Here is a 25,634-nt window from a genome sequence, read left to right as displayed (position 1 = left end):
TCCTTAACACTAGCAATAGAGACAAAGCACTACTTAAAAAAGAAATCTCAGTCAGTACATGTTATATTTTCACTATGTTTGAACCTTTCCACCATAGGAGCACAGCTGTTATATGATAAAAATGCTGTGTCCTAATGTTTGCTAACACTGATCACTGTCTTTCTTGTGGCTAAAGCATAAATCCTAAGAATCCTGCCTACTTAATATAATGGCACATAACTATTGCGGGGTTTACTCCTGAATTTTTTAAAAGTGCAAAGAAGATAAGTGTATTTTAAATCCATCTGAGTTAGAGTTTTGACTTATTGAAAATATGATGCTCCTTGGACCCAGATTAGGAGGTGACATATCTGCAATTAAGTAAGTTGAGGACTTGCTAGGCATTCTTGGGGAGTCAGGTAACACTGCAAACAATTCATTTCAAGGAAAGTGGACACCCAGCTTCAGCTACAAGATTACTCTTCCACAATAGATGGTTTCCACACCTGAACTGTGATACCACTCTTCTTGGCTGAGAACTTCGGCCTTGGTGCCACAAAATAAGATGACGAGACTGATTCTTGCTTTGGAGAGATGGGAATACCCACGGGCACTGGGGATGCGCTGACTGGTGAGGTGGCCTCTGCAAAGAAGGAAGGCTGAGAGGTATAGGCTGGTAGTGAATACACTGACGAAGCCTGCACACTAATGGGTGAGCCAGCATTCACTGGCTGGGGAGGAAGGGTTTGCTTCAAGGCTGGTGATGAACTGATCTTGACAGATGACTTTTTGGGGAGGACATCCTTTGCATCAGGAGGTTGGAAAGTAAACAAGGAAGCATTGAGCTGATATGGTTGGTGCTTCATGACCTCCAAAGTATTGAGGGGTTTCTTGCCCTTTTTCTTGCTTGGTTTGGGGGCCTGTGGACCTGATGGCTGAGACTTGACAGCGGCCAGTGGGTAGGAGGGGGAGTGGATGGGATTGTAGGCCACGGGAGGAGGTGCTCGGACATTGGAGGAGTACTTCCATCCGGCTGGTAGGGATGGAGTCGGAGACTGAGCACGAGCAGCATGGGCCTGCACTGTGTCTGAATCTACCACATACTTCTCCATTCTTGACTGCCTTTTAGCAAAGAGCTGGGCCCCTTTCCCACTCATTCCTGGAAGCTCATTGGATGGTCCCACTTTACCAGCATGAGCAGCATTCACAGTTGGTGTGGGAGCTGTTGGCTTGGGTGTGTAATTCTGACTGGCTACTGCTGCTTGTGGTCCTTTGAAGGGACCAGCCAGATGCAGAGCACTTGCAGGCCGGGCAGGAGCGTAAGAAGGCTGAGCTATTTTGATAGAGGACACAACAGTGGCCTGGGATGGGTGTGACGTGGGGAAGGCAGGAGGTTGGGCTGGAGCCACACCTGGTGACCAGACTGGAGAAACTGGAGTTACTGGTTGGGAGGATGAGGACTTGGCTGCAGGTTTTGGAGCAACGGGAGGTGGGGTCTTCTGTTTAGCAGAGGGGCTGTGCATGAAATTACAAGCCTCTGCTCCTAAGCTGAGGTAGTCTTCTTCAGGTCCAGAATCACCTCCAGCGCCCCGTTTGCCTTCTGAATTTTGAAGAAGTGACAAGAGTTCAGGATTGGGGCTCACCTTGGGCTCTTTAAAGGTGAACATGGGTTTTGTCGTGCTCCTCCTTTTGGCCTCCTGCAAGATGCCTGTTCTTTTTGCAGGCACTGCGATTCTCTCGTCCCTGGACGCTATTTGCTCGGATGAATCATAAAAGGCTGGCTGGGCCCACGGGGCAGGCTGAGGCCATGGAGGGGGCTGTGCTGGGCTAGCTATTGGACTTGATACCCCTCTGGAGAAAGCATCAGGAGGAGGAGTGACCGCAGAATAAGGTGGAGGTGCAGGAAAGTCAGTAGTGGGACTTGTTATGTTTTGGGTTGGGGAGAAGGGGGTTGCTGGCTGGTTCACAGACCCTGGGAAGGGTTTTGCTGTTCTGTTCGTAGGGGTCATCCTTTGGGCATCTGCTGTCTCAGGCATCCCACTGAGGCCATTCTGTTGGGGCACGTGGCCAACACCATGACTCACCTCGATATAGCTTTTGCTCACCGAGCTCTGCACTCTCACCGACTGTTCTTCTTTCCTTTGGTAAGAAGTCATGGTTCTCAGGCCATCTGTCTGGGTGACATCTGGTTCTCTGATTGGCATCGCACTCCTCCTTTCCTCCTCTTTTTGGGCTGTGATCTGATCCATCCTCTCCCTTCTCTTGGCAAACATGAGGGCCCCCTTGCCTGTGGTGTCTGGCAACATCTCCATCTTGTCCCCACTGCTCAGTTTCTTTTCAATGTCCACAAGACCAGAATCCCAGTCAAAGTTCACAACTTGTGTGTTGTCGTCAGTGTCAGACAATAACTGTTCATCTACCTCTGATTCACTTGTACCCAGAAATGCTACTTCACATGTATCGTCTTTGTCTCCTTCGTCGTCGTCTGCCTCGTGCTCAAGCTCTCCAGTACCGTAGCTGACTAGGGTGTATTTTCTGGCCCTTCGACGTCTCTTCTTAAACATCAACACCCCCTTGGAGTTGGGGTTGGGGGCATCCGTTAGAAGAAGGGCAATGCTTTTGCATTTAGATTTTGCTTCTTTCACCTGCTTTTCTGATAGGCTTTCACTCCTCCTGAGCCCTAGAGAAGATAAAACATATATATATATACATTGAGTTGATGAGTTCAAGGAAGACTCTGCAGCAACCCAGAACTTGCTAATGACATGTATTTCTTCTTTGCTGTAATTCTTTTCCTCTCTTGGGGGAAAAATGAGTATGTTAAAAACATTCTTACAGTTGGGTATTGAATTCTCTTGTATTCATTTCTATTGTAATCATCTATTGTATTCATTTCTCTTTCTTATTTCTTTTTAAAATGTATCCTTCTATAATAATATGTGATAGCATATATAAGAATATATAATGCCCTGTTTCATTTGTTCATGTAAATATATTTTATATACACATACTAGAATATATTTCATATATTTATTTCCTTATGTAGAAAGGAAATGCCAGTTAATAGGATGTAATTAAAACTAAATAGGAAATAATTTAAGAACATAACATTCTTTGAAAAACAAATGAAGACATGCCTTGTAGTTCTATATTGAAGTAATAAAATGGCAGTATAAAACTGTTTTCAAGCATCTTAAAAAGGAAGGGGTTTCAAGAAAATTTTATTTACTTAAACGTGTCAATGTAATGAAATTAGATATTTAGGTATATTCACACCTACCAAGTTAATATAAATTCAAAAAAACTGGATTAATAATATTTTAAGATACCAAATCAATGATTATTAATAATTCAGAATACTAAATTATTATAAACACATATATGAAAAGTCATCTAGAGAAACTGGATTGTAAATGTATTGTCATTTGGGAAATATAATACTAACTTAATTTTGGCAAGTATAAGCATAACTCTTGGTGAATTTTAAAAATATATGAATAGTGACCCTTTTAACTAACTGTAAAAACTGATGCAGAAGTTGTTTAAAACTGGGGTACAACAATTTAAAAAATAATACATATTGATATTTACAGTTTTTATTTTGTTATAAAAAATGAATTAGTGGCAAATGAATTCATAGCATCAGTTAATTATGATCATGTTTTCAATGATGATTAAAGTGAACAAGATTTGTACATAGTTTGAATTTCTCAAAATAGCTAAAGAGCAATTTCAGAAAAAAATTTTGAGTGTTTTAAAATGGAAAATGAGTTCTTCCTGTCACTGGCAAAAAAAAAAAATGCCAGACTTAATGACTAATTTTAAAAAGCAAATATAATCAAAGAAAATAATTTTATAACAGAGTTGCAGATATTCACTGATGATCAAATTTTGTACAGAGAAGAGAGTAAAATGTGTGGTCATTATTAAATGCAATTCCTTTTTTGTCTAGTGTTATACAACTTATTATTAAACTGACAGTCACAGTTGCACAGTTGTTACTAACTTCAGTGCCAACATGTAAAGTATGTGAAGGCTGTTTTAATACTCCTGTTTAATAAGCTATAAATGTGAAGATGGCATACAGATGCTTAAAGTATAAGGAAGGACTAACAGCACTTGCCAATAAGGCTACAAATGGTTATGCTAAAAATATGCTTTGAAAGGAATAACAATAGATTAGAGAAATTATTACACTACTTTGAATAACCCAAGTTGGTGTTTATCATTCATATATTCAAGTGCCTTTGCCAGTCAGCCATTACATTCTCAAATGAAATTCCTACATGTGTAAAAAATGTAGACATGAAAGAAAACAAACAAAAAATCTCACAAAAACCTAATGGCAATCTTTATCCTCATTCTCCTTACTGTTCTCATTCCCCTGGGCAAGACAAAATGCAATTAAAAAGCCCTGAATGTAAATATATTTTATGTTTGGGGGCATTTAAATGCCTCCACATGGATCTGGAGACTGACTTCTGTGTCTAGAAGGTAGATGAAATGCTTTGCAGTCTAGTGAAGACTTACAGAATGGGAGGATCATGTAACTGCTCAATATTGCACATGTTCTTGTCTGTCAAACTCACTTCTGCAAGCATCATCAAGCTGCACAATGACTTTTTTTTTTTTCAAAACTAGTATCTGCTTTTAATATCAGTGGTGGAGCTTGTAGTTTTAAGAGACCTCTCAGCAGCAGACTTAACAGTTTTTGACATTTAAACTTAGAATCCACATGACTTCAAAAAAATCTCTTATGGTGTTTTAAAATGAAATATTATAGCATTCTAAAACAAATCAAAAGTCATAGTGACAATGTCATTTTCTTTAACAGTTCCTACAACTTTGGGAGTAAAAAGAGGTGCATCAAAAACATTTAAATCTACAATAAAGTTCAAATTTATTGCTTCCAATTCAGAAATTGATATTCTCCCACATATCAAGTTTGTTGTTTTCTGCAGTCATTAAAATGAAGAAAAAAAAAAAAGGCAATGAGAGATATAAGAAAAATCTTGAAAAGAAAAAATAAAATCCATGCAAGTAAAGCAGCAGCAAAATGTCCTAAGCTACCAAGCCCCTTCGGACAACCCAACCACTGACCCCAGGGCAGGACTTACTTGCGTGCCTTGCTCTGTGCTTGTGAGGTCTGCTCTGATCCCTTTCCGAGCGTGCCTCTTCTCCCTGCTCTGTGCCTTCTGATGAGACTGCAAAGGATACCAGAGAAGGAGGTGCTTCTGACTGCCCTCCTTCCACTGGAGAATCCACACACCCCTTTTCTGCCTGCAGCCTGCACCCTTCCGTCTTCTGCCTGTCAGAGCAGTCCAGGATCACTTCCACTCGGGGCAGTCCCGTGTCTCCTGCGGCCCTTCCCTGGATCACTCTCAGCTCTTTGCTACTGGAGATCTGGATGATCTTGCTGGATCTCAGAGAAAGGTCTCCTTTCTCATCAGTGGGGACTGAATTTATGTGGACTGTCCCGTCGTGTTGTAAGTTAGAGTCTGGCGCAAGAGACTGAGATTTTTCAGCTCCCAAGAGAGCCACCACAGGGGCACTAGTGTCCTTGTGTCTCTCCTGGGAAAGGGAAAGTTGTAGCTCAACCACAGTGCCTGGCCACCCTGCTTCTGCCTTCTCCTTTAAGATACCCTCATCTGTCAAGCATCTGCTGTGGGAGTCAGGCATCTGGGGAGCCATTTGGTAACTCGGGCCTGATTCTTCTTTTATACCCCCTGAACAATCGGGACCACTTCCTTGGTCCTCAGCGACGGAAACTCCACTCCTGACTGAAGCGATGTAGAGCTCTCTGTACTGTGTTTTTGTGGCTGGTTGAATCTGCAGGGTGGTGCTTTCCACGAACCCCTCATGTATGAGCTGCTCATGGTTTTTATTTTCTGTTTCAGTGATCAGAGTCTCATTTATTCCACTGGATGGTCTGCACACAGAGAAATAACCCCAGACAGTTAAATCAGAGTGTGTTACACCTGCCAAAGAATGTCTGACACTTTTATGATGTCTAATACATGATGCAGTCAAAATATTTCCTCCAAAATGTCAACGACAATATATTTGAAAGCAGAAACTGGCAACACATTCTTCTTGTCATTTAAAGGTCTTCCAAATACACTTTTCCTTAAAGCACCATAAAATGCTTACAGATTTTGAAACATCCATCCTAAATTCAGCTTTCATTTTTAAAAAGTGTGATATTTTTTATCTGTAAATTATTTGGGTGTTTCCAACTAATCATGTTTGCTTTAATGTAGCAAAGTATTATAGTCAATGTCTTATAGACTGACTTTTTGAGTTTTGGCCTGGACATCATAAAGTCACATAAACATGTTCAGCATTTTCATAGCAATCTTAGCTTTACAGATAATTCAAGGTATCCTTTTAGAGGCTGTGCTTTCTTGAAACGAATGAAATAGAAGCTGTTTTTAAAGCTCCAGTGAGCATGTATTTTGTAATAAGTGGACCCTAGCCTAGTACTCTTGTGTAAAGAGAAATCCTTTCCATGATGCAATGAATCACTAAGTCATGGAGTATTTATAATCTGAGATGTCTCCCCCTTCTCTTATTTGAACTTGTCTATTGGAACATTTTCCTTAGAGGATCTCTGAAGTTAAAGTGATCTTTTTCTTTAAGCTGAGGAGCCCAGAGCTGTTCACCAGAGTCCTTTGATTTTGACCTTAACCTTTCTCAGCTTCATTTTGCAAACTTGGCTTTAGGAGAAGAGGGAATGTCAGTTTAGGGGTTAAACAACTTCCTTCCAAAACTCTACTCTAAATACTTTGGGAAGAGAAGTGCCATTCACAGAACAGCTGTGGGACATGCCTTCATTTCTTACATTAGTAAGTTTCTTTAAGCAGCAGCAGTAACTCTCTGCCCCTTTGCTCCTTCCTCAGATGCACCCTGGCTAAAGCAGGGATCATCAATTAAAGGGAGCAAGCCCCTACTTATATTCTTCCCAAAGGAATTTACCTTAGAACTTATGTGGCAGTAGAATTTCAGACCAATTTTCAAAATATTTACTCCTGACTTTGCTTTTGACTGTATTTGGCAAAACAAAACTAAACAAAACAGAAAACAAACTAACAAACAAAATCCAACTTTCTCTATGCAAGCAATCTGCAAGGCTTCCTGGTAATTATACTATTCTAAAAACATCAGAGATATGCCATAAGGCATAGGTAGTGACAGCAAATTAGATCTTTCTTATATAGGAAATGATGAATAAACTCTATTAACTTGAATTTGAGGGTACCAAAAGATCAGAGAGCTTTAATTTAGGAAGGCCTTGGAATGGAAATAGATTAAATCACTTTGAATTATGCTAGCAATCAATTTATGAAGCTGGGAAGGAAGTAGTTTGAATTCATTTCAGTGTTATTGACTGCAATATAGGCAAATGTAGCCAAAGAAGAATGTACATACAGGAATAAAAATCATAAAAGCACTAGAGAGAGATTAAAGCTTCATACTTTAAAAAGCACATTTCCTTTCAGTTTATATAGAGTATTCATTTCCACAATTTGTGTGCCATAATAACATAATCTTTATTTTTTATAGCTATAATTTTAATGAAACTTAAAATAATAGAGACTTAATGGGTTAAAAGAGTCTTTTAAAATAGTCTTCAGCTATCTCTGGACAATAGTCTGGGAAAAGTAAGATGCTTGTCCTCTATTGATAGAAGACACTAGAGAAATATTTAATTACAGGAAACTGTTTAGATATTCAGAGTGGCTGATGATGATGATGATAATTGTGATTATGGCTTTGGGGCTGATTTTAATTTGGAATTTCATTTTGTATCCCACCAATTAATTATTTATTTTGTAAAAAGTCAAAATTGCATACTTAAGAGAAAATAATAACCCTACTTCCAATTATTGAAAATAGTAGAGAGCTAGTTCATTTATTTCTGAAAGTGAATATGTACCTAAGACTCTGATTTAAACCATCAAGGATTTTCCCCATGCTTACCAATATAATTAAAACAAGAATTAGTAAGGGATATCCCAGATGATAAATATGTTCCAAAATACTGGCCCTATAAATCAGTAAAGACACTGTAAAAGGAAATAATTTAGGAAAGAGCCTCCCCCCATTTTGGATATGATTACAGTTTTACAAAGATGGAAGGCTTCAATTACCTCAGAGATTTATACCTGATAATCCCTGTTGTCCCTTTTAAAAGTAAATAGCTACTTTATAAAAAAGATTCTAAGGCCTTAAACATTGGCTTCACTGGGTATATATTTAAATGGAATATTCTAAGAATATTGCTAGATTTCCTTTATTTTCATAAGATTTTGGCCACAGTGAGTTCATGCTTATGCGGAAATGGGATCATACGGAAAAATTATCTGAGGGTAATGCCACTTGAGGGGTTTATGCAGAGTCAAGGCAAACCTTTGTAGTGTAGAAGCAGCGTAGAGATTCTGTATGAGATGTCCTGTGACATCTTCCTAAGACTGTTCTCCAGGAAGGCAGAGCTGTCTTTTCCAGATTCATTATGATTCAATGGAAGGGCTGCAGTTACAAAGCCAGTGCAAACTGTTCTGTGATTTGTTCTGTATAAATGTTGATGCTATAGTTTTTGTTGTTATTGCTCTCACTGTTGTTTTATTTTATTTTTATGTTTAAAGTTTACTTCTGTATTTTTAAGCAGTTAGGTTGGGTGGGTTGTATTCGGAGAGATGGAATTGACAAATGATTTGCATTAATAATCTCAAAACTATCCTAAAAATCTGCTTCTGCCCATCCCCAAATATTGGGTTTTAGTGGAGGTCCTGGCAAGGAGGAATCTGGCTGCTTTAAAACTTTTTTTGTTCTTTCTCTTTCCCTAGTTATCCTCTGTCTATGAAAAATTATTGCATAGTATAGTGGTTTAACATTTATACATTTTAAATTTGTTTGTGAATATGGGAATTATAATTCAGTGATCCTGATCCATCACAAAATCTCCACCTATAAAAAGTACTAAATTATGCTCAATATACCGAGTTTTCTAAGGCAAAGTACCTTACTAAGATTTTCAATCACATGCTAGACACAAAGATTTAAAGTTAATTCTCAATTAACCAGAAAGTTCTCTTGATTAGGATCAGCCACTTTTCAAACACGAGTTTGTCTAGGTTTGACTACACTGACCTTCTCCAAAGCACTCCTAACTTCCCCATAAGTTACAAATCATGTATGCAGTGGAAACTATAATCGTTCTCGTTTAGCTTCAAGATAAAATATGTATTCTGACAAATCTTTTGTACCTTTTGATGAGCATTTGGAGAGAGTCTTTTATGCTTTCCATGAGCTTAATGACTTCAGGATAGGTGAGATCTGTACAAGGGTTGCCATTGATAGAAACCACTTCATCTCCCTCACAGAGCCCAGACCCAGAGGCTTTGCTCTGACTTCGAATCTGAGTGGAGTGAAAAAAGGAGGCAATAGTTAGAATCATTTAACTTGTAAAAATCATGCCACTTTTATTTCACAAAAGTAAATTGATCTGTACACTATAACATCAGCCCTGATTTTTAATTCACCTGTTAACATATAAGACAATCTCCAGCATTTCCCCCCTGCCTTTCTCAATCTCTCTCTCTCTCACTCTTTCTTTCTCTTTCACATACACACATACACAATTTATTATTACCATAATGTCAACATTTAAGCCATAGCATTGTAAGTAAACAACAAAAAAGAAAGCAAATAAATGGAAAAGGAAACAGAATAAAAGAAAGAATAGAGAGAATGGGAAAAGAAGACATTAGATGTTTGAATTGATGATTCATTAAAAATAATTATTTCATATCAATTATGAAGTTTGAACCCAATCAGAAAATAACATCTCCCATTAAAATAGGTTTTAAAATCCTCTCCTGTTGCCAGTGTGGGTAGAACACTGCCATCTGCAAGAAGGAAATGGAGGACAGGGCAATCAGTTTAGGGAAAGTGCTGTACAGTTCTTTCATTTGCTTAATGCAGAAATTAAGCAGCCACGATATGGAGGAGTATGTTCGAGAGAGAAATCCTTGGTTGAAATCAACTGCTCAAGATTTGGGACTAAGCAAACTTTAGCCAAAAGAAAAATAGAACATAAAAGAGATTATTTTGCAAAAAAAATAGAAACAGTCCTGCTATAAGGAAGGCATCACTCCATCACAGACTGATGTAGAACAGCAATTGTATAAACACCTAGCAGAGAAATCTTCAGACCCTGGAAGAAGAGACATTCAGAGGAGTAGAGGGTTAGTGTTAGAGCTCCTTAGTGAAGGAAAACTGGATGTTTATTTCCCTCTGTATCATTATGGTAAATATTGTGCTTGTTATTCTGCATCTGCCTCCCAGGTCCACTCTTCACCCTTCTCTGCCCAATTTCATGTTGGGGAGACTGGTCTTTAGAGACTGCATCAGCAGGGCTCCCTTGCATTCTAGCTCCTGATTGGATTTGGTTAATGTAAAGCAACAGTAAGAGATCAAAGAGCAAGTGGAATGAGAGGTCAGGGTATATGTTCTCCCTGCTGGAACTACTGGACCATGCAGACAAAGGCTGTGTTCCTCCATCTAGAGTGTCACAGCTCCAGTCAGTCCTACTCCTCTCCCACTGCCTCAACTCTTGTTATAGTCCAGTAACACACATTATCCCGTTGCATCTCCAGACCCAAGGGTAATATTGGCTTCCTGCTCTTAATCTTTGGGTGCATCATCATCTCTTGTTGGTTCCCTTAGCTCTGCCTTCAGTCTTTATATTAAATTATCTTTAATTACCCCTTTTGAGCATGCCATCTGTTGTTTCCTAGGACCTTAAGTGATACTGATGTGTTTACATTTTATTTGATAATGTCAGTTCCATAGTTCTCCATGAATCTTTGTATCATGATCATGCTATTTTAAATTAAAGAACACATTAAGATGCTATTCTAGAAATTTTCTACCAAGGGTGGATCCTCTCTCACTATTAAGATCAAGATTCAGAGTTCAGAGAGGTCAAAACCAGGCAAGCAGCACTTCTTAAAAAATGTTTTCATAGCCAAGCACATTTCTGATTGGGCAGACAACTTACTTTATCTCTAAAAGCTGCCCGTGAATTCCTGCTAAGGTCTTAAATGTTAAATATGTTACCTCGTATAGATTTAAAGTGTCTATTTCCAAGTGTATCATGTTAAATGATAGTGTTGAAAGCAAAAGGATACTTTTAAGACCCAAAGCAGTGGCACTATTGTGAAATGAGAAGTGGTTCAATTAGTTTTGGTCTTTATTGTCAAAAATTATAGTCTGTGGAAGGCCTTCCCCTTTTCTGACATCAAACTCATCACTTTTTTGGGGGGGAAACTATGTTCATTTATTGAAAAATATTAAATGAACTCAGTATTTCCAAGGGCATAAGGAAGCAACAAAAGCAATAGGGAAGAGAACATTCACCTAATTTTAAAAATATCTACTTAACTGCTAAATGTATAAATACTCTCATGATAGAGTAGTTAAGTCAAGGATAAAATAATATGACCAATGAGCATTCAAGTTAGAGTTAGAGTTATTTGCTCACATTTTATTTATTTAAATTTATTTTCCTTTGTAATATAAAATTTGGTGGATAATAAAGCATGTTTTTGAAGCATAAAACCATTCATCCAAGGGATTCAGATGGTCTTGACTCCAAACTGGACATACATAGTCATCCTTTGGAGGACTTTATGCTAATGGAAGAGGTTTTATGCTAATAGAACAGATGTGCCATTGAACTCTGCACCCTGTAAGAACCAATCTCTGGTGGGCATTCCCTTTATCAGCAATAAGTTGTCTGAGTTTTCAGCAGTGTTGTGAGCTTGCAGAGTGAGATGAAAAATAAATAAATCCTCAATTTAACAGAGCTGTCTATCATTTAAACATGTGTTGCTTGATGGGGAAAGTACAGTTCATCATCATGTTTGTCAAGTGGAATTTTCAATGGTATCTAAATAAGCAAAGGCTTCATGGCAAGAGTTGTTAGCATTCCTTCAGCGCCTGTATTCTGGGTCCACTTTCAGAATAAACTGCTGTGATTTTGTTCCACTGACCTTTTCCATTTGCCTAAACAGCAGGATGTATTTTTCCCTCAAGAACCATGTTAAATATGGTGAAACTTTCCATGCAACAAAAGTTTTTCTGAAGGATTAATCTTTCTCTGTTTCTAAAAGAACTATTAAGCCAAATAAAGATTGTATTATAGAGTCTGTTAGTCCTAAACATCACTTGCAATCACCAGTTTCATCAAGATGATCCTGTTTATGAAGGGTAAGCATGTATTAGTGTACACAAGGTGCCTATCATATATTGTATATAATTACATATTTTATAATTTGTATAATTGTGCATTATTATGTTTTTGAGTAAAAATTCTAACTTCTGGACGTGTTCTTACTTGTGAAAATGAAATCAGTATTAAGAATAAGTTTAGTCACACAAACAAGTCATTAGTATTAAAACAGTTCTATCAGCGAATTTATCATCCAGTTTTCTCCTTAGGCTATTAGTCCTAGATACATAAAAATATGTTATAGTGAAAAAAATACAGACTCTGAGCTAAAAAGACCTGGGTTCCAATTATGTGGCTCCATTGCTTATTATCTGTTTGACCTTGATGAGTTGATTTGATTTTCACTTTGAGCTTTGGTTTTCTAAAGAGAAATGTTGGTGTTAATAAATTTAATCTGTCAAGACTGTTAATAATACTAGATATATATGCAAATCCCCTTGCATGATGTACATAAAACTCATATGAACATATGAAGAGAATATGCCAAATAAAAAGAAAAACTGTAAAAATGTGCTTTCTCTACATTTGTAAACATCTAGGTTTATTTTCTATTTTTACCCAAATATTTGGCTTTATCTCACCATAATCTAAGATAAGTGCTTTATCTGTCTTTTCCTCTCAGTGAGTACAAATTTCATACCTGAAAGATAAATGACAAGACTGTTTATTATGTTTTCCAGCACAGGTAATAATACAAATAATCCAATATGAACAGCATGTTTTTATTTAGCACTCACTACACTTCATACCCTTATTTCATTTAATCCCTACAACACCTCTATGAGAAGCATAAATATTCCTCATTTTTTGTACCATCGTTACCTTCATTTTGTACATGAGGAAATAGAGTCAGTAAAGTTGGGTACTTTGCCTGAAGTTGCACAGGTAGTACCAGAATTTGAACCCAGGAGGTCCGGCTCCAGTGCCTGTGCTTTTAAACCACTCCACAAATTGCCTCTCTAGTCAATATTCTAAATTCTCTCCCAAGATCCTTGCAGTGAGGAAAGAAAATAGAGAGAAGAATAGTGTAACTACAGTTGGCATCGAGGGTGAGTAAAGTCAGGGTGGAAATGGAAGGGACTGGGCAGGGGTAATAAAACATTTGCCTGGTCAGTCCATAGACTAGTGGCTGGGAAAGACAGTTTTGTATTATTTTGTTTTGTTTTCCCCTTCGTCTTCTTTCTCTTTTATTACTCATTAGAGTTACATTTAAATATTCTTTAGAGACTGGATGATTGTCAATATTATGACCCAAAGTTTTACAAATTCAAAATTGAGTATAATTATCTTTTGCAATCTGTGTTTTGACACTACACACCTACATGAACAAGCAATGTAATTCCTTTTCTTTGAGAACATTGCCTTAGAGAGCTCATTCCACCACCCCTAATATATTAGATATATGACTGAGTTTTTATCCAAAAAATATTCCATTCCCTTTCAGTGTCTCTCAATTTAATTCACGCACATAACTAAAGATATTGGTAATATAAATATTTACCAAATACTATGCTCACTTACCTACTGTTTCTTTCTCCACTCCAGGAAGGATTTATTGTACTGCAACAAAGTGAACAAAGTGCAAATGGAAAGTTCAGACTTTCCTGGCAAACTTAACATTATTTATATTTCATATAATTAATCAGAAAAGAGTTTCAGGGAATGACCAATTCCCTGGCAAAATGAAAAGATCTTCTTTTTCTCCTCTCTTTTTATCTCTTCATTTCTAAAGTCTTCCACTACTGACCGGAAAGCAGGTATTAGATCTGAATTCTCATAAAACCATGTCCTTAACCTATTCAGTTCCCAGCTGCTTCTTGTGCCTTAGATATTGCAGAGGCTGAGAAGCTTAACCTTGGCCTTAAACTGTTATCGGTTGTGTCAGTTTGGTTTCAGTGGAACTTAATCTTTTCTCATGAGCTTCATTTTAATGTATAACTCATTGACACGTTCTCTTGGAAGATGTCAGAGCAAGTAATAGAACCAATAAAATCTCCTATTTAAAGTCCATCTACTAAAATACATGAAAAAGAAAGAAAAAGCATAAACATAGTCTATCATTTCTGTGGTTATTCTTCCCATTCCATAAAATAAAATCTCAGGGACCTGGAGATAACTAAGAGAGGATGAGAGACATGATCTCAGGGAACAATTAAAGATTTAGAGTTTAAAATGTTGTGACTGAAACTGGAAAGTAGCCTATGATCTAGCAGCTCTCTCTGAAGCTCCAGCCCTTCCTTAATTTTCCATTTTAGGCCTTTGGCAAAACTTCGTCAGATTTCTAAGACAAGATTTAATAAGCATCCCTTCACTCCAGCTGCCTCTTAAACCAAAGCCCTAAGTAGGTCTGTATTCTTAGGTCAGAATGTTTGTTGGGAGGCACAGCAAGAGTAATGAAGATGGTCTCTAAATTTTTAAAAATAAGTGAATGAATATTTCTATTTTAAAGGGCTTGCTGTCCAGATCCTGAATTCCAACCTTAGCCTAGATCAGACAGATTCCTTATACCAAGGCTGAGTTCACTAGTTGTTGGGAATTCATGTTTACAGTGGTCCAATGTTTCTGGAAGCCAATAGCAAGTAGCAATACAACAGTTTAAGGATGAGGAAGCAAAAGAAAATGACCCAGACCAGGATACAATGGAACAGAAACAATAATAACTCAAGTAAACTCTTTATTGTAGGAAGCAGAAACATCCTGGATGGTGTAGAAATTCAAACATTAATGGAAAAATAACTTGAGACATTATCTAGAATACAGAGTAAATAAATAAGAAATGTAACTAATAAATGAGTACGTCAGCTGTCATCAGAGAAGACTATGACAAAAGAGTGGATTGGATTGCTTGACTTCTGTTCCAAGCTTCTTCTGGTATGCCTTGTGTACTGCAGAGGTTGAGAAGATTAAAACACATCTCCCAGAGAGAAGCATTGGGCTGTGAGACCTCTATTTTGCTGGTATGGATCTAGGAGCTATGCTTTACTCTGGATTCAGCAGTTGTACTGGAATCTTCCCATCCCAGATCATAGCTAAGATGTGCAACCCTGGACCCAGCAGTGGGCTCAGTGGCTGCCTGGCTCCCCTGTTTCTGACTGTGGCAAAGGTAGCCTTTCCCTTGTGTAGCCAGTTCTGCAGTGCTGTTTGTAGTCATTCCTGGAGGCCCAGCCTAAATCCTGCCTTTCCAGGTCTTTCAACAATTCTGTAAGCACCTACCAAATTTCTTTGTGGTTAAAATAACTAGAGCAGTAACTATTTTCTGCAGTGAACCCTGACTGATACAGAATGATGGAATTAAGGGCAAACTAGAAGATAAACAAAGAGGGGCAACTATTGCTTAAATATAGGAAAAAAGAAAAGAGATGGATGCAGAGACTTATATTTCAAGACAGCAGGAGAAACAAATGCAGGGACTTATACCAGATAATTATATGAGGTCAGCATCTGCTAAGAATAAAGAGGAAGGGCAGAGGGGGATTAAAATTTTGGGGACAAAGAAGGAAGTGTAGAAAAGCCACTGTAGAGAGCATGCTAGGAAATCAATATGAAAAAAATAAAGGCTTTGCCAAGAATGTATAAGGGAGAACGTGAGATGATTATCAACATGCATTCGTTGTCTTAGACAAATGCCCTAAAAAGATAGAGTAGATGATTCCTTAAAGAAAGCAAGGCTTTTCTCCATTAAAGCATTGATAAAGGTATAAAGAATTGAATAAGAGAGTCAATTCTAAATAAAGGAAATAAACTGTATACCCAAATCAGGTCATGGGTGCAAATGCAAATAGTTGCCAGGATTTTTTGGTTATTCTATACTCACTACCTCAACTCAAACTCAATGACCTGTTCTCATGTTGAACTTTTCCGATCTTGTCACTAATTTATGTCCAGATGGGCGGTGGGGTAGGGAGGATAGTTTTCCTTTTGAATGATTCTTTACTCTTAGGGACCAAGTGGCCATAAAAGTAAAAAGCATTCCTGGTGGCAACTTTGGAAAGATTCCCAGAGTAATAACTGCCTTTGACAGGAACGAGGGCCCTAATCCATGGGGTTATGTATTTAAGAATCTGCATACCAATGTAATTTCACAGGCAAAAACGATGTTGCCAGTGTAACTGTTATGAGCTGTTATGAAGCAGCCACCATGGTGTGAGAAAACTAACATGTACAAATATGGAATGGTATTCTCTGCTTTTCTTTCTTTTGTAAGAATGTAAACATCCTAGCTCTTTCAGAAAAACACCGATGGGCCAGAGCCTATGTAGGAAATGTCTCTGCCTACATTTTTGTTTGGTTAAATTGTGAAAGATTGCACGAAGGCTTTTGAACTATAAGCTTTTTATAAATATTTACACAGAATATGAAAAAGGATACTTTTTAAAGAACATGTAGAAATGCACATGTAAAATCTAAAAGATTAGATAGTCTTTCAGCATTACTTAGAAAAGAAAGCAGAAATGGAGCTCACAATTTTGGTTTCCCAAAACTCTGTTTATTAACTGCAAACACAATGATTAGATAAATAATGATTATACTGCAATTCTTCATATATTCAGAATTTAGTTATCTGAAGAAACTATAAATTAGCTCCCAACAGTCTTTTTGAGGGGTCAAAACACAGTAAAGATAAAGTTCACTGAAACTTCTTTATATTACCCAAAGTGTCTGGAAACCTTTTTCAGAGTATTTGCTCAATTTTATACAATTCTAATAAGCTTTGCTAATTGGTTTATAGAAAATCAGAAATAGACTAACAAAAGATGTCATAGTTATAGTTGATGCAATGTCAAAGCAGGAAGGAGGATAACCAAAATTTTAAAACTTGAAAATGTAAAAAAAGAAAAAGAAAACTCAGAATTCCGGGGCCATTTAATGGAGGTGCAAAAAACTCTTACACTATCACTTGGACTTAATGCTTCTCTGTATTTGAGTAAAATAAATAGCATTCATAATAATGAGCCCATGTCATTAAAAATTGTGTAAATCATCATTAGTAGACTGATTAGATGCAGAAAAACATGTGGTACCTTTTAAAAAGAGTACCATCCCAAATAGTCAAATAGATGTTGTGATATCTCAAGGTGTAATTGGATCTGAAACATTGCCACATTAATAAAATAAGGGAACTGGATTAGAATTCATAATTGGAGGTCCCAAATACTTCATTTGTATTGGCATTTTTACTGAAATTGTTTAATTTTGGGTACTGCATATGTCTAGAAAATATTGCTGTCTAGAATGCCCCATGTCTCCATGGCTCTAGTCATCTGAGTAGGAAATGCACATGTAAAATCTAAAAGATTGGATAGTCTATCAATAGATGCAATTACTGTATTTAGCTAAACTAGATGAAGCAGTTTCTTCTACTAGGTTGTTCATCAATAAAACTATAGTTAAAGAAAATAGACATACGTGAAAAATGCCCTCCAGATGATGTGAGTACAGGCTTTAAAAAATGTGTAAGCTCTATTATTTTGCTCTGGTTTTGAAGGTACTTACAAATTAGAGACCTTATGTTGATGCTGTCACTAATTGATGTGTGATGTGACTTTGAGCAAGAACATCTCTCAGTGTATCATTTTCCTTATCAGGAGAATGAAGGAATTTCATCCAGATTCCCAATTCTATGCCTTACTTAAAACTATGATACACACATGCAAACATACCCACATATATGCATACAAGATACATCATGGTGCTTCAATTTGGGGAAGAATCATAAAAATTTTTGAGATTTTAGTTAAGGAAGTATCAACAGTGCACATTTAAAAATATTTCAAGTAGTTTTAAACCAAGAAAGTTCAGTTGACTGCATTGAACCTTTACTGTAGTAGAGAATTGGGGTAATAGGTAATGCCAATAATGTCTTCACACAAATGGGATAATTGCCACCATCCCAGCCAGAGGGTATGCTGAGAGTTCCCAGTGCAAAAAGGAACAAAATAAGATGGGCTAGTGCAGGGGCCAGGGAACTCAATCATTATCAGAAAGACTTGTGCCCGTTCAGAGAAGGGCTTATTTAAATGACCAGTTTCAAAGTTCTAGACAACTGGTATTTGATTTAGGCCATCAGTAACATTCCAGGGTGTATGATCTAAAGCAGCAATTCTCAAATGTTTTGGTCTTAGGTTCTCTTTTTGCTCCCCAAAATGACTGAGCACTTCAAAAATATTCATTCATGTGGGTTTTATCTATTGGTATTTACCACAGCAGATATCAAAAGTGAGATATGAAAATTTTTAATTCATTAATCATTTAAAAATAATAATAAACCAATTGCATGTTAACACAATATTTTTATTACAAAGTAACCGTTTTCTAAAACAAAAATAATTTAGTGAGAATAGTGACATTGTTTTCAATTTTTGCAAATCTCTTTAATGTTTGGGCTTAGAATACAACTGTCTTCTTGTATGTGTTTCTGCATTCAATCTGTTGTGACATTGTGATGGTTTGGAGGTTTTATGGGTCCCAAAAAATCATGTTCTTAAAGCGAATGAATTCCTGTGGGTGTAGACCTACTGTGGGTGGGACCTTTGGATTAGGTTACATCAGTTGAGCCATGCGCCAGGTGGATCTTAATTCTTTTACTGGAATTCTTCATAAGAGGATAAAATTCAGAGGAAGACACGGTGAGAAAAGCCAGAGAAGCTGAGAGAGAAGGACACACACAGAGAAGCTGAGAGAGAAAAGCCAGAAAGCTGAGAGAGAAAAGCCAGAGAAGCTGAGAGAGAAGGACACACACAGAGAAGCTGAGAGAGAAAAGCCAGAAAGCTGAGAGAGAAGGACACACACAGAGAAGCTGAGGGAGAAAAGCCAGAAAGCTGAGAGAGAAAAGCCAGAGAAGCTGGGAGAGAAAGCACAGAGAAAACAGAGATAAAAGAGAAGCTGAGAGAGAAGCAGCCGAAAGCTGAAAGCAGCAAAACCCAGGAGAGAAGAACCAGCTGACCCCAGTCATGTGCCTTGCCATGTGACAGAGGAGTCCTAGATTGCCAGGGAGAAAGCATCATCTGTTGAGGCCTTGATTTTCACATTTTCATGGCCTCAGAGCTGTAAACTTGTAAGTTAATAAACCCCCATTGTAGAAGCCAACCCATTTCTGGTATATTGCATTTCATCAGCTTTAGCAAATTAAACAGACATGTTGTGTTGATTGAAGTGTATGAAGAAAATCAAGATTTTCTTCACATACATTGTAGATGGAAAAGGGAAGAACATTTAAATTGCCTTTTCAGATAATTTTGGATATTATTCTTTGATACTACATCAAAACCGGACAAATGATATTTTCTGAAAATTGCAAGGTGGAATCTGAAACTATAGCAGCAAACTTTTCAAACTCTGTTACATTAAAATCCATTGGTCTATTTTGCACTTTGAATGGATTTTTTACCCCTGTTTGATTTTGTCACATCATGCATTAGTCATTTGGAATTATTGATCCACTGAATTATGGACATCTTCCAAATGTTTGACATATTCCATTGTATAATATCAAAAAAATTGCTTTAGTTATCACCAATCAGGTGGTGGGTGAAAGTTTCTCAAAATTCTAATTTTCTCTTGAAAGCTGTCTTGAAGTAACAGACTTGCTTTATTCATTTTCTAGAAAATGTCTGCCAAATACCCAAGTCTGAATAACCACAGTTTGTGTTTCATCCTTTTTTAAAGTAAAAATGCTGTTCCATTAAAAAAAAAAGGCTAGTTAAACTTAAACACTGAACTTCAGAATTCAGCCCAAGTGTTTTATACATACTTCTCATTTTGTCACACAGAATATTAAAAAAGATGTGTACTCAAGGGTCAAGATTTAATAAAATTCAACTTTTACTGCTTCATCAAGGACATTGTTACATGAAAGTAGCATCTTGTTTTACATCAAATGTGTGGCAGAGAAGGATACAAATGACTCCTAGAACAGTTAGGTACCATTGCCTTTTTTCATGCAAAGGGACAAGTGGTTTTGTTCACCATTGCTTTTGCACCATCAGTGCAAATGTTAACACAGTGAAAAAACAAATAATGTCTTGGCATTATTCTGAAAAAATTTTTGATCTCACAGATGCCCTGAAAACATCAGAGACCACTAGGGATCTACAGACTACATTTTGAGAACCACTGATCTAAAGCAACAGGGATACTATGTAGAAAACTTCCTTGGCCTCTTGGGAATCTGAGGTAGACATGAGAAAATTCTATCCAAGGCCATGCAAGAATAAGCAGAAGTAAAGTCTGGCCTAGGGAAGAAAGACTGACAGAATCCAGAAAAGGATCCCTTTTAAGGACCGTGTGCTGAGAGAACTGTCTGAAACTGGTTGTGTATTCAGACTACAGATCACTCTGGTGATCTGGGGGAAATGGAGAGGCAAACAGTTTTAGTCCAGTTCTGGAGACTAAAAGTTCTTTGAGGAGAGGAGAGACAAATGGGTAAAGAAAAGTTTCACTGGGTTGAAATGTCAAGGTTCCTTTGGAAATAGCTCCAGTTCAGTTTCCAAACTACTGGCTAGTTGAAATTCCTTGAGAGCTGGGATTGCAACACAGAGATCTTTGTATCTCCTACAACCTGCAGCATGTCTTATACATAGTAAGTTTGCAATAAACATGTGCTGAACAATTGGCAATATGAGAAAATGGAAATTTTCCCAAAAGTCTGTCTCGTCACATTTTGGACCCTCTAACTATCTAAACCAATAGTCACTCCCAAACCTATTAACTTTCTATTTATTCCTTCTTCAGGATCTCTTTCAGGTATGAGATTATCATAAAAGTATCGTGTGAAAAATAGGGAATTCCCAGTGTAGACATGGAAATCAATCCATCCTATTGAATACTGGAGATGGTGATAATTGAGTTTTCTCCAGCAAAGGCAACTCTCACCATGACTTGTAAGCAATTCTGCAGCTGCTCCTGTCACTCATTCCATTTCGCCATAATTCTTCTGGACCCATGAGAGGGAAGGTCACAAGGCAATTGGTAAACCTTAAAAATGTTAACTACTTATAGGCTGGTTGCGATTTATGGAGCTAAACACATGAGTAGAAGCAGAGTGAGGTACTGCCACAGGTGCTGCCACAGTTCATATGTGCTCTGTTTGTCTTGGCAGGCCCATGGAAATTGAGCTTGGCTGTGGGAATGATTTCCAAATCCTGTACTTCAAGAAGGAAAATCAGGGTCATGCCAAGTGCCCTCTGTGTCCATGTAAGTGTTCTGTTGATGCATTTTAAGCCCAGTCATGCTTCCTGCTGTGATTGACTAATAAATTCTCCTATTTATTTCTGATTGTGGAGAGCCCACATGAATGTCGTCATCTTGCCAAAACATTTCTGGGCCAAACCAACCAAGAAGAGTCTTGCAGAGGCAGGCAAGAACCCTCAGCTCTTCTCATTCTCTCCACCCAGCAAGAGATCTGTGGTCAATTTAGGTAGAGAAGAGGAGTTAAAGCTTGAAGCTTTGCTTATGTTATATCATTTGATTAATTAGTTAAGTATTTTATCACATATTTACTGGTTGTCTTTTTAGATGACAACCATGCTCTAGGCTCTGAAGTACAATAATGAATAATGTCCTCAAGAGCCCTAGATTCTAAGAGATACAAGTAAATAGATAAATGCGACCCAATATATTGCTATGAGCAAGGTAAGCACAGTATTCAATGGCAGAGCACACAGCAGGGCCATAACAGGCAATGTTTTTTGGAGAAAGAAGGTGCTGTCTCCTAAAGGACAAATAAATTTTGGGCCTTAAGAGGAGGGGACAAGAAGAGGTGGAGATGAAAAGGCATACAGTCTAGCACATAGTGAGTGTTCAGTAAGTGCTTATTGGATAAATTATTTTTTTCGCAACATAATATTAATACACATTGATACTACAACATCTAATAGAGTACTCCAAAACAATTACTTTATGGGTGAGCTAACAGGTCATAGTTGCCCTACAACATGGCTAGGAAAAGTACCCATCCTTGCTACTCAAAATGAGGTTCACAGCCCAGCAGCATTGAAATCACCTGGGAGGTTGTTAGAACTACAGAATCCCAGTCCCCACTGCAGACTTACGGAATCAACATCTGCATTTCAGCAGGATCCCCAGGCAACTCATCTACACATTAGGGTTTGAGACTGTGCTGTACTGAGCCTTATAGATCTTCTAGGTTTATGCAAAACCATCAGACTCAGCTGGGGAGTTCTTCCAAAACACAGAAAGCCTACTCTCCGTGGAAACCAAATCTCAGAGGGTAGGACCTATGCATTTTCAACAAGCCCCTTTGGTGATTCAAAGGTCTATTATTTGACATAACATAGTATTATTTTCCATAATATACTTTAGGGAAATACCTTAGGAATCAACCAGTCACTATGTATATGTGTTTGACAAATGGGCAGGTCTTTACTGTGTGACTCTCCCCCAGGAAATCCTACTATTAACCACTGAGCTTCAAAGAATAATATTTTTCAGGGAGACTAGAAGATTTATTTATGATCATTAGTTTAAGATTTTATTTTGCATATTCTTTTGTTTTAACTGTACAACTTTTATTGTTCTGAAAACAAAGATGTTCTAAAGCCAAGAGTCTCTGGATTAGCAGTAGCAAACATAATGTAAGCTAGACTGCTACCAAAACCCACTTATTCCTAAGTAGATCATGCAGGTAAATAACTAGCTCTTCAAAAATATTTTGTTTAACCTCTAGCCATACAAAAATCTCCATTTGATAATACCTGTGATAGTGGTATAATGCAAATATAACAACACAGATTCTGACTTACCTTAACTATAATTTTTATTAATTTTCTAGCTGTTCACAAAATTTAACATGTTGAAAACAAGGACTTCCATTTGTTTCTGATTTTCATTTGAAACTAAATATGTGAAATTTCAATTTCGTCTCTATCATTACATAAACTTGAAGCGAAGAAACAGAATTTCCCTGTGCTTGTTGTATTAGAAAAATTGTCCCCACATTAATTAAATTAGTGTGCTTAATATATCTTCTAATATTTGAAGGAAATGGCAGATAAATGTTAAAGTATTTTAATAAGAGTGAAAGTTCAGCATAAAAACCTTTTATGTAACTCAAGCAAATCATACAGCAACCTATATAAACACTGTTTTTAAAGGAAAAAAAAAGATATTAATTTATTGATACAAGGACTTCCCTAATTTTGAAAATTGTTTGTAGGAGAAAATTTAAGCAATGTTGAGTCTCTTCCTCTTGTTCTGAAACAATTGGATTGATTGAAAACATCAAATCCTTATTCTTTTCAAATGAATGGCTTGGCACCCATCGTTCACAATACATCATAATTTTTGTTACTGTTTAATATCATCTACATTTGCTAAGATGTGGTTTCTTTAGCTCAAAGTTTGCTTTAGAAGGAAATAAAACTCCTGTGACCCAGACCAATGTGCTTGCAAGTTTCGGTGGATCAGTTCACCTCCGTTTTGAAGGCATCCATTCATTTGCCATGTTCTGAGCACCTCCCGCACCAGGTGCAGTTGTAAATTTTTCTTCCCCAGGCAGAACTTGGCAATTGGGCCTCCATCCTAAAAGGCTGGTTATGTGAAATGCCCTGATAATCACAGATAATCACCAGGACCCACAGTGAAAGGGGCACTAAGCCCATCAGGTTTGGCTTAACCCAACAACTTACATGTGTTAAGCACTTAGCATGTGCAGGGTACTGTGTACCAGAGAATACAAAGATGAACGACGGAGTTCCCAGAGAATGATTTTAGTGTTTAGAGGTTTTCTAGTCTTGTATCTCAGTAGAAGGTGAGAGAGAGAGAGAAAAGAAGGAGAAAGAGGAGGAGGAGTAGGAGGAAGAAGAAGTAGGGGATGAGGAAAAGGAGATGGAGAAGGGAGGAAGAAAAACAAAAGAAAACAAAGAGAAACAAAGAAAGAAACAACAAGACACACACCCTCTGAGAATGGTATAATTGAAATCTAAAAAGGAGAATTAAATGTTTTAATTCTTTCAATTTGCTAATCTTTGCTTCCTCTCTCTCCTGTTCACCTCCCTTCCCCTTTCTCCTGGAATCTAGCACTGGCAACTCAGTCCAATGATGAGGTCATAGGCTCCAAAATATGGCCATGGTATGAAGGTGGCAGCATAAATTTTTAAACAGCATTTCAGTACCACACCACGGGTCCAAGAAGGGAATCTTGTGTAATGTGAGCAACGATGAGCTTGTGCTATTTTATTAAGCTGGGGCAGTGATCCCTGGCATTGCAATGTGTGTGTGTGCGCACATGCGTTTGTATGTGTTCTGCAATTTCCTATTTTATATGGCAGTCACAAGAAGTTTTCCTCAGCTGGGGCATGCCAAAGAAAGAGTGGAGGTAACTCAGTACTAACCCTAACTCTGATATTCTCTAGGAGCAAGGTTTGACAATAAAAACTAAGAAAGGCTGAAGGAGAATGACCTTCTCTGCAAAGAGGAAGACAAGGCAGCTGTGTGGGTTGTGAGTGGTCTTCTTAGGGACAATTCCTCCCATCTCACATCCCCTTCACGCAGGCTTCTCTGCATGTGTCAGTTTCTTGCTCCTTATCACCTCATTAAATCACCAGATCTTGCTTCTTGGCAGGAAAGATTGATGGAGTGATAATGGGACAGCTCTCTGACACTGCAGCCAGTACTATCTTATCTGCTTATTAAAGGAGCCTTGTTTTCCACCCAGGTAGATCCATAGTCTGGAGATCCCTTCTGTTTAAAGAGCCATTCCCCACAGCTCTTTCACTTTTCTGTTGCCTTTTCTTCAGGGGAAAATGACTTCATGGGCTGGAGAACGGTGGTATTTAACATCTTTACTTAAAAACCTTTAAAAAGTACCAGGCAACAGTATAAAACTAGATTAGAAGGAAAGCATTTTGTGCTTAAAATCTGCTTTGTGTTCCCCAGAATGTCCATCCAAATCTGATTTTTTTTTATAAATTCAGTTTTATTGAGATATGTTCACATAACCTACAATCCATGGTGTACCATCATATAGTTGTGCATTCATCATCCCAATCTATTTTTGAACATTTTCCTTACACCAGAAAAATAAAAATAGGAATAAAAAATAAAAGTAAAAAAGAACACCCAAATCACACCCTCACCATCCCACCCTATTTTTCATTTAGTTTTTGTCCCCATTTTGCTACTTATCCATCCATACACTGGACAAAGGGAGTATGATCCACAAGGTTTTCACAATCACACTGTAACCCCTTGTAAGCTACATGGTAATACAATTATTGCAGTTTGATAGTTTCAGGTATTTACTTCTAGCTATTCCAGTACACTAAAACCTAAAAAGGTTTATCTATATAGTGCATAAGAATGCCCACCAGAGTGACCTCTCGACTCCATTTGGAATCTCTCA

At 37.6% G+C, this 25,634-nt stretch overlaps 1 protein-coding gene across 2 annotated transcripts in view; it reads right to left on the bottom strand.

Annotated features, from left to right (window-relative positions):
* The window catches only part of SYNPO2 (synaptopodin 2), a 195,185-nt gene that overhangs the window by 38,272 nt on the left and 131,279 nt on the right, over positions 1-25,634 (bottom strand). For both annotated transcript variants that reach the window (XM_037830554.1, XM_037830555.1), the window contains exons 2-4: positions 9,246-9,397; positions 5,097-5,908; positions 486-2,659 (exon numbers count right to left, since the gene is read on the bottom strand). In XM_037830554.1, the coding sequence (XP_037686482.1) occupies positions 486-2,659; positions 5,097-5,908; positions 9,246-9,397 (3,138 nt within the window). The remainder of the gene's footprint in view (positions 1-485; positions 2,660-5,096; positions 5,909-9,245; positions 9,398-25,634) is intronic.

The sequence above is a fragment of the Choloepus didactylus genome, chromosome 3 (genome assembly GCF_015220235.1).
Source record: "Choloepus didactylus isolate mChoDid1 chromosome 3, mChoDid1.pri, whole genome shotgun sequence".
NCBI classification, from domain to species: domain Eukaryota; kingdom Metazoa; phylum Chordata; class Mammalia; order Pilosa; family Megalonychidae; genus Choloepus; species Choloepus didactylus.
Note: the sequence above shows the minus strand (reverse complement) of the source record. Positions and strands in the feature narration are given on the sequence as shown.